The following is a 10,934-nucleotide window of genomic DNA, read 5'->3' as shown; positions in this document are numbered from 1 at the left end:
TTAATCATTACATTACTGTATTACAATGAGAAAAGAACTTCACCATCGTCATCGTCGTTGTCATCGACACCACTATCACCACCACCATAATCATCGTCGTCGTCATCTTCGTCATCATTAGTAGCAGCAGCAGCAATATAAGTAAATATTAAATAAACGGCACCATACATTATGTTTTTCCATCTAGGGTCTGCCTGTGTCGTTAAGGGCCTAAAGTGTTAATTTTAAACTATTAGAATAAAATTAATGACAAGAAAATATGAACAAGTGTCACTGACTCTTATATTTACCTATCAGGTGTACTAGACAGTAAATAATATATTCAGCACGTGATAATGGCATTCATACACACACCTCGCGCATATACATATATATATTTATATATATTAATAGCTAATAAGTTTAAGATGGTTGAGCTATATGGTTAGTGTACATGTTTACGCGTTATTCAGTTATAACAAATCGGCTGGTTTTAAGTACTTGTATATAATAATGTACAGCTAGAAACATCAGCTTATTTTCAGGCAATGGAAACAAATCCTCACCAAAATGAAATAGTAATAACTTCAAAGTTATATTACCGGAAAAAACATTGTAGGTAGTGTCTCCTTTTAGCATACATGTTACATTCCTATAAAATGATTGTTATCCTTACTCCACAACGAAGATAGAGCAATATTTTTAGCGAATAAATGACCATTTTAGGAGCTTCATTCCGTCCGTAGTCGTGTGTGATATGTTTAGCCCTTGCAGTTATCAACGTTATAATTGGTAGGCGTTTTCTTAGTTTGCAGCTTGTCTAGATAGGATTAAAGCAAAAGTAGACGGAATTTATCGTACATTTTGTAGCTCCTTATATCAAAAGTTATCTCATGGATGTGTTTGTTCCAAATGGCATAAACGACGGCAGATGACGACACACACCGATGAGTGAACAATAGTTTCTGTACCATTTTTAGGCACAAGAAAATAAAAAAAAACAATGTGGACAAATCAGACGCAAATCACTTTATTATTCTTTGTATTTCATTGATATATCCATCAATCTCAACAAGTAACTCAGCAGGTTTATAGATGAATACAAAACAAGATAAAAAGGATATAAGGCATGGATATATAGACAATTTGTTCATGAAAAATTAAACTTAATTGTTTAAAAGCACTTAGTTATTTGATCACAAATGTCAATACTGTATATATGTCATTTGTTGGCAGAAAAGCATTGCACGTAAACGTATAAAGAATAATAATGCCTAATTATGTCACATATATTCTTGATATTCTTCAATTCTATATAGATGTTTTCTCCTATAGAATTACAGGTTTGGGAAAAAATATAGTTTCTCCAAATTTAAGGTGGTATAACCATTCGATATCGCATTCATGAAAAACACGATTAGTATATACAGTAAAACATGTATATTACGAACCCGTTCGATACGAAAATTCTCCTGTTACGAACAAACTAATAACCCAGCCATTTCTTCCTTTGTTCTTCCCAAAGAAATAGTTCTTATATGAAATTGTCTATAATGAAAAATGAGTGATTTCCTACCGGATGTCACGCATTTGGCACTCATCGGCAGTGTTCGAAAGCAATGTTCAGAAAGTAGGATGACCGTGATGGGAGATTTAGTATATTTATACACATCGTAAACAGGTATCAGCTGAATGGTAACCACATTTAATTCATAAAGCACCTTGTAAACAGTCCCTGCTAGACTATTAACATGCGTCATGTTTCGTGGAAAGAGGTCGCTGTCAATTCATCGCTTATTGTACTAATACAACTATTTATGTAAACTGTTGGTATAAAAATTGTCACCGGGAAACATTTTAGTACCAGCGTTAGACATCGAAAGCATGGTCGGTTACCTGAGCAACTGGGAAGAACAAAGGGCCCCGAACACTTGCAAATTGGAATGAAAAAAGTATAATGGCAAATATTTAAAATATTAATATGAAGCAGCAAAAAAGATCCAGAAACGAGAAAGGATTATAGGGTACAAAACGGATTGTATGCTCGAATATACGCCGAGAATAAATGTCATTGAAATAGACAAATATATGTACAAAATAATTGTTATTCATTAAAAACAACAATGTTTTATGCTGTGTAATTCCATCACATTTCGCTTAATATTCAGGACATTTAAGTTACTGTTCTTACCATTATAGACGAATTATAGCTTATGACTTTAAGCCTCTGAACGAGGGAAGTCATTTATATAAAAATATAACTATTTTATTTTCTCTTACAGTTCTCGCAAAGAAAAATAGTTATTTGTACTTGATATATGATTAGATTACATAGTAAGAGGTAAACGTTCCTAAAACACCGAAAATATTCAATTTCTAAGATCGTGGTATTAAAACATGAATCACTGCAATTCTCTTTCTGAAATTTAGCAATAACACTACCATAGTCAGCCATAGTCAATCCTATCATTTTCACATTTGATAAACAAGTTAGAATTAGTGTTACAAAGGCATGTAAATATATGTATAAATATTTGATATTATGTCAAGTTTTCATCGATTTTGAGTTATAATTATGGTCACAAAGGCGCCTGATTATGCGTTTTAAAACCTGAAATCATAGTTTTCTTAAGACTAGATAGCTAAAATAATTTAATAATCGCCATATACTTCTGCTAAATCTGCTAGAAGTTTTTTCTTCTGTTCCTTTGTTGCAAATGAAGCCCTTGCAGCATTAAATATCTGAAAATATAATAAAGATAAAACTAATAATAGTTTTGGTAATTGAAATGTTAAAATCAAAGTACTGAAAGTACTGAAGACACAAACGAAAACAAATTATTTTAACTGCTTTTGTTTAGTGGGGACATGGTCAACTTTGTATGGAACATCACCAATACCTGATTAGGACTAGGACAAAATATTGGCAAGAAAAGAAATTCATATCTACTTTTGATTGCAAGTGCGTCTTGGCAGCTAATTTTCAGAATAGGTACTCGGGTAATCTTATTTGACATCTTCAATGGGTTAATGTATACGTAGTTGTAGATGTAATATGAAGGTCCTAGATTACCTGTAAAATTAATGAGGCCTTTCTTTTCAAACTTTTGAGGATCCCATGCCTATAAGCGCTTCACAAATTATCATTATCATTAGCATTTGAAAAAATATTTATACATTTGATGTAGCGCCCCATCTAGCTACCAGCTTTTAGATAAGAGAGAGCTCAGGTTAAAAACATTTGTGTGATTGTTTTAGGATTTTATCGTGTGTGCGAGCCCTGGTTTGAATGATGTTATGTCAAGGTTTTGAATGATATTTTGTGGCAGATTGTTCTATCCCTTCAGTGCCTTCTGTAAAATAGCGATAACAAACTTCAATTGTCAAAATACAATATGGCTGCCTGTCGGCCATGTTGTTTTCCGATTAGTCTCAAAATTCAATATCCATAACTAGGCACCGAGGGGAACCTACATATAAAATTTGAGAAAGATCCCTTCAGCACTTTCTGAGAAATAGTGATAACAAACTTCAATTGTCCAAATCCAAGATGGCTGCCTGTCGGCCATATTGTTTTCCGATTGGTCTCAAAATGCAATATGCATAATTAATGTAAGCACCAAGAGGAACCTACATATGAATTTTGAGAAAGATCAATTCAGTGCTTTCCGAGAAATAGCAATAACAAACTTCAATTGTCAAAACCTAAGATGGCTGCCTGTCGGCCATATTGTTTTCCGATTGGTCTCAAAATGCATTATGCATAACCACCCACCAAGGGAAACCTACATATCAAATTTTAGAAAGATCCCTTCAGCACTTTTTGAGAAATTGCGATAACAAACTTCAATTGTCCAAATCCAAGATGGCTGCCTGTCGGCCATGTTGTTTTCCGATTAGTCTCAAAACGCAATATGCATAACTAGGCACCGAGGGGAACCTACTTATGAAATTTGAAAAAGATCCCGTCAACACTTTCTGAGAAATAGTGATAACAAACTTCAATTGACAACATCAAAGATGGCTGCCTATCGGCCTTATTGTTTTCCGATTGGTCTCAAAATGCAATATGCATAACTAATGTTAGCACCAAGAGGAACCTACATATGAAATTTGAGAAAGATCAATTCAGTGCTTTCTGAGAAATAGCAATAACAAACTTCAATTGTCAAAACCTAAGATGGCTGCCTGTCGGCCATATTGTTTTCCGATTGGTCTCAAAATGCAATATGCATAACTAGAAACCAAGAGAAACCTATGAAATTTTAGAAGATCCCTTCAGTACTTTGAGAAATAGCGATAACAAGAATTGTTTACGGATGGAGGGACGGACGGACCACTGACGCAGGGCGATTTGAATAGCCCACCATCTGATGATGGTGGGTTAAAAACACCTGGGTCTGATAAACAGACTCTGGAAGCGTAGAATGCGGATGTAGACAGGGCAGGGTATACCATCACGACGGGCACATTAAACTAAGCACTATATTCAAAACTTAGAATTACATGCTCATATCAGCTCAGACTTGAGACAGTTTCTTAAGAGTGAACATGATTTTCATATAGCACTCTACGTTATATGTTTACACTCCATACTGTGTAGCTACAAATCATCTATACAACAAAAACACATTCATTCACATGTACAGTTCAAATCAATTTGAAGTGGAATTTTGTTTTTCACTTATGTACATTGCATCAAATAATCTCCGCAATAGTATATGTACCATATACATAACTGTAACTGCATGATACATATATATATGTATGTATGGTATATATATCATGTTAATTAATGTTAGTGAGATGTGAATGTAGCTATATGTATTGATATCATCGATTTCAAAATCAGAGGTTTTTTTTTAATCTGCAGCATCTGTCAGATGAAAATGTAGTTCGAATGCCCAAACTGGATGAACTGTACATGTAGTAGTATTCTTCAAAGTCCATTATGAATGCTTTTCATACAAATGTATTTCTTTCAATTGTTCATGTGTTTAAATTATTAGAACACTGAAGTAATTTTTATTTTCATAAAAATGGAAGTACTGCTTATCTTTAAAACTAAATTGGATATTGATAAGATAAATTTGCCAAAATGTTAAAAATCAAACCTTATTAAGTAGAATCTAAACAGTTGTAAATGGCTAAGCCCACTATTCTTAACAACAAAATTACTTATTTTGATTCTCTGTCAAATATAATCAGGTTACTTGAAGACTTTGTCAGAAAAGTTAACACATATATACATTATTAATAGTTGCTTTAATTAAATTAATCTGAATTTGAACATTAAACCGACTTAACAATTTAAATGAAAAAAATGTGTTTTCACCATTTACCATAATTGACAAGAAGAAAATAATTATTTAACTCAACCTATGATATAGTATGTAACAGTCATCAAGACAATACTATTATCTTTAGTCATGCCAAGTTATTTCACAATAGGATATATGCACAACACAAAAAAGTTTTACAAATTTTTGTTGTTTAGAAGAATAATGAACTTAGTAATTTTTGCTGTTCTTCTCAAATAATATGTACTAGTGTTGTAAAGAAAAAAAGATTAAATAATAATAATAAATCTAAGTGATAATAAATTATTTGCATTGATTTATCAATACTTTACTGTGCATTAGTTTAAAGGTTAATTTAATTCAGAAGCTGAAATGATTTAAGACAGAAAAAACCGCAGATGTAGGAATATAACATTTCCACTGCCTTTAAATATCTCTGGTTAAATTTAGCAATCAGTACATTTCCATGAAAAATGGTGTTTTCTAAAGAGTTACTGCCCTTTAACCGTCCCTGAAGCGTTCAAAACTCCACCAAACATAATAAAGGTCTATGTAGATGTACATCGTAGACCCCTTTCTTTTTTATAATATGCTTCGACTGTTATGTAATATTTCAAATGATAATGATAGATCATTTTCTATTTTTTTTTAAACCATCACGAATATTAGAAAAAAAGAATCAGTCGCTATAATTAGAGATGAAATTTTCAGTGACGTCTACATCTGCATGCAGACAGCCACGTTAATGCGGTACGCGTTCTGTAAACGAAAAACTTCATGTGCATTACGTAGGATATAATCAATAGATCCGAAGTCAATATTAATATTCACAAGTCCATTTGACATTTCGAAACCCTATTCAGTGAGAATTTATTTAACTTTTTATTTGCAAACATGCGTATGGTACTCGACTGCCGTTGTTGTGATATTGTCATGATGAATAGACAACTTTTTTTCTTTCGTAAAAAAACATCTATATAATCTAACCATCTGCAGACTACATCAATCACATGCAAGTTAATATTTCAGTGAGAAAATGACATTCAAAGTTGGGTTTGATCACCTACTCTTTCTTTTATTATTGTTTACATTACTGAAAGATGGCGGACAAAATTGGATGCTGGATGAGTGATTTTTCAATGTACAAAATAACAACGATATTCCGACGAAACTTTATCAATATTATAACCCATTCAGTAACATGCCACCAAAGAAAAAAAACACATAGATGTCGATGATGAAAATTCAGCGTGATGTTAGTAGATTTTTCTTCCGGGTCACAGGTAAGCAGCAATATGGCGCCAGCGAAAAGTCGATTGTATCATTCCGCGTGAAATCTAATGCGTTCAACGCGGAAAAATATTCTTACGTATCATCGACAGAACATACTTAAATTAAATACTTTGAAAACTATCTATTTGTGAGGTTCTGTTGTTTTGTCATATATCTAACGAAACTGCAGTGTTGCATTTGACTCCGTAAGTCACGGGACTATTTTTTTTTGCGATAGAATATGATTGTGAAGTGGCAGTGGAAGTTGTGTCAGAGCGAACGAAAATGCCAAAAAAAACCACATTGTCCTGTCAGCTTTTAAAATACAACAAAACAAAAGGTGATTTTTTTTAATAGCTGAACTTCACTGTATGTCATTTTTTATCGTGAAGTTAAACAAATATTTACTGCATAACATTACGGAGTTACTGTAAAGCAACGTTTAGATTGGCCAACAGCAGTATCCGCCAGAGCCCTCAAAAGCGCCGACATAGACTCAAACCTACGTTTGTGTCTACGTTTGTGTCAACAAAACAAAAGGTAATTTTTTTATAGCTGAACTTTACTATATGTCATTTTTTATCGTGAATATTTACGATATTTACAAATATTTACTGCATAGCATTACGGAGTTACTGTAAAGCAACGGTTAGATTGGCCAAGGCAGTATCCGCCAGAGGGCATCGTAGATTTTGTCAGCTACACCTCAAAAGCGCTGACATAGACTCAAACTTACGTTTGTGTCAAAAATGAATACAGTATATCGTTTTGTATTTCATAATCACATATTGAATAATCTTCTATTTACATGGATCTTATAAAAAAAAACACCTTTCGGGATTGCTTCACGCGAATGTAATCTTAAAATTCCTTTTCATCAAAAGTGGTAAATATTTATGAATTTCATAGGGGATAAAAAAAAATAGCATTAATGATTCTTTTTCTTGCATCAAAAATCAGTTGTTATGTCAATTATAGCAATCATTGAATGGCACGGTTTGAAAGCTTCTGTGATGATTATACCTGACGATATGCCTTGCGTACAACCTGTACCTGTAGTACGTATCTACAACGTTTCCCATAGCTTATCTGTAGGAAATAGCCTAATTACGATATGTACTTACGAAATGTAGCTGTTAAATTAAAAATATTAACACTTATATATTATTATTCATAATTTGGTTACAATTTACACATGTTTGTAAATCGGTTTCAATCAACAGGTGCAGATGATGAATATTTTTTAAACATATTGTAATCCGTATACAAACAACAGGTACAGACAATGAGACGATTGATATAGATATATATAGGTAACAATCGACAGGTAGATTCAGGTTGTACATATTCGTCATTGTCTGTAAATGTTGATTGTGACAACCTTGTAATATATATCGGTTGCTTATAACCTACATCTAATAGGTAACCATCCTCAATACTCCTGGGGTTGTGCTTTTTTGTACTCTCAGTACCCCTTGCATATGTCTTGGCAGTCACCGCCACCTTATGGATAACACAAAAGACTATTTTGATCCTTTGATGTACATAATGCGGTCGCCATACCGATAAATTAACTGCCTTTGAACTTTGAACTCTTATGTGACCTCAACAGAAATACATTAGCCGAGCGATTGGTCAATTTGCTTCCTGGAACCTATCATTTAGTTAGTTGGATGACTTCGATTTTGACAAGGCATTCTAGGGGGGTGCAGATAGTGAAAGTGAAAGTAACCCCTAGAGTATCGAGGATGGAAATTAATGTACTTTTGGTTGTATTGTATATAAGATATGTATGTCTGATATAGGTACTAATACATACGGATTGTATTATCTGTTCGTCGCTCAGTCCCATTTTACCAGCTAGTACGTAATCGTCAGCAAGGTCATTGTCTAGAATTATTGGGTCGTCAGTATTGAGAGAGAAATTCACTCCATCATTTGCAAACCTGAAACAGAAAGTAAATATGTAATATATAAAAAAGAATATGAACAAATAAGCAAAATATGAATATTCATCATTTTTAATCTAGGAAAAATCGAACATCCAAAATAGAGGTCCTAGGGGTATTTAAAGAAACCTTAAGAATTTAAGAAATGTTTGCCCCTCTTTCGATAATATGTTTCCGTTCAATTTTGGTCGGACCAGCCTCATTTATACCACAAATTGTTGTCCTCGCCTAATGATGGTTTAGACCAAATTCTGCTATAATCCATCAAGGCATTAAGGGAGAATAGCGTTTTATAGCAAACGTTTAACTATGTTCCACTTTTGGGGTCCCCTCCCTCTGTCCCCAAGGGTCGCACCCGTGTCATTTATAAACATTATGATCACCTCTGGCATGAATAAGGACGACAGAATAAACAGGATGAATATAGGTCATCCTTACCGTTCGGTTCAGAACTGCTGGAATTATCAGGTCATTACACGCTTGTTCTTGACAGTATTTCAACATTTATTTAGGCCCAAAGAGAGCTCCTTAACCTCTTGACATAATTTCGACAAATCACGTGAGCTTTAGAATTGAAGCATGACGGTTTAAAATTTAACTGACAGACATAATTGTGATTGTATACAATTACTGCACGTAAGTCACGCTGCTTAGTATATTTATAAAGAAAACCGAAGACCTGCCTTGACATTTGGTTGCAAGCATTTTTTTTTTTTTTTTTTTGTAAAAAATGTTGCCATTATTTCTATCATTGCATAATATTAACATTTCTGGTGTATGCTATTTAAATAACCTTACTAACGACAACATCGTTTACAAGTGTGTAAACATCAAAATTGACGCGTAGGAATACATTGTTCATAGCCGGACCGGTACAAATAGGCACAATTAGTCTGAATGCGCAGTAACTATTTTTGTTTCTGTTTTTGTTTTTGTTTTTTTCCCTAATAAAACATAACTGGAATATGGTAGAATTAACTAAAATATAACGATAGAAAATAAATAGTCTGAAAAGTCTTACAGGAATCGAATAAAAAACGATACTACTGTGGCACTATATTCTGTTCCTGTAGTTGACAACCTTTCTCGTCAAATTGGAATCAGCTGTTTAGCAGTTCCATTAATTGCCGGCTATTACGTATATTCGTATAAAGCCGAACAAAGAATGCCGATTTATTTTTTTTAAATAACATTAGATAAACACACAGGTTTAAATGTTAATATAAGGAATAATTCTTGTTTTTGATCGTTTACTGGTGTGTAAACTGCATTTTTTTTTTACCGAAACGCCAACGATCGCCATTTAAAATATCTGTAATAAATGTAGTTTACACGCCAGTAAATCATTAAAAAACAGATTTATTCCTTAAATAGCTTTGCAATATTTGCGTAATATGTTTTTTGTCAGTATATTATTGTATTTTGAATACAGTGTTTTGTGATTATCAAATACTGAAAGCCAAACTGAGGCATAATGACATCAAATTTTCCCTACGTTCTAGATAACTTATATAATATATAAAACCATTTACCCGATGAGTGGATGCTTCATGATGTCCACTGGGCATGCGCCTGTTATTATACTTGAAATAGGGCATATTTCAAAATGGACTCTTTCTTTCTTACATCGACTGTACAGTTCCGGGCTATCTGTCACGTGATATCCGTGGCCGATCCTTTCGGCGTACATATGGTCTAGGGCCTGATGAATATATAATCACTTACTGTTATTCAACTGACACAACCAAACTTGACTAACGTAAAGCACCGCATGGAATTCAGATAGTCACCATTTCTTGGATTGAAATAAAAATGAGAAAATGAACATTCAATTACGAAATTTGCTTTTTTCTCTCACAATTTGTATGATAAATAGATAATTCACAATACGACAGATTAATTGAGTAATTTCCATTGTTTCGACAAGGTAACTGGTGGTGTGATTAACAGCAAGAGTTGCTTTACTAAATAATAATTTATGAACCGCTTAGAGACGGCTGCTGCTGTGATATTGCGTTACATTAAACTTCAAACTATTATTATTATTATTTATTAAATGACCAGTGACAACAAGTAGACCTACTGGCATTGTTAAAGGGTAAGGAACAAAACGTAAATAACACCTATATTGTTTTAATTGTTGTTAATGTGTTCCATTATCATACAACCACTAGTTATACAAAATAAGGACGTAGCATTTCCAAATTACCAATGAGGCTGACGTAAGTACATGCATTATGATATGACTATTTGCTGGACAGAGTGTGAAGGAGCTGTAAAGACCAGTATTTGTTACTTTACTTTGTTTCATTTCAACCTACTTCCCACAATAAGCTAGGGTCATTGGCAGAGATTTATTTTGTCCTTCACCTTTGAATCCAACTGCCCATGACCTTTGACCCAAACAAAATTGGTTCAAATCAAGCCTTTTAAA

General features: G+C 33.4%; 1 protein-coding gene across 1 annotated transcript; it reads right to left on the bottom strand.

Moving 5' to 3' along the window:
- Window positions 1-988: 988 nt before the first annotated feature.
- Window positions 989-10,202, bottom strand: LOC117321038 (adenosine deaminase-like; the record flags this gene model as incomplete). Its single annotated transcript, XM_033875517.1, is given in 3 exon segments — window positions 989-2,721; window positions 8,371-8,497; window positions 10,033-10,202. Coding segments are annotated over 3 exon segments (375 nt in total). The 3' UTR covers window positions 989-2,631.
- Window positions 10,203-10,934: the final 732 nt, after the last annotated feature.

Source organism: Pecten maximus, unplaced genomic scaffold (genome assembly GCF_902652985.1).
Source record: "Pecten maximus unplaced genomic scaffold, xPecMax1.1, whole genome shotgun sequence".
In the NCBI taxonomy this organism is placed as follows: Eukaryota; Metazoa; Mollusca; class Bivalvia; order Pectinida; family Pectinidae; genus Pecten; species Pecten maximus.
This window is presented reverse-complemented; position numbering and strand designations above follow the sequence as displayed.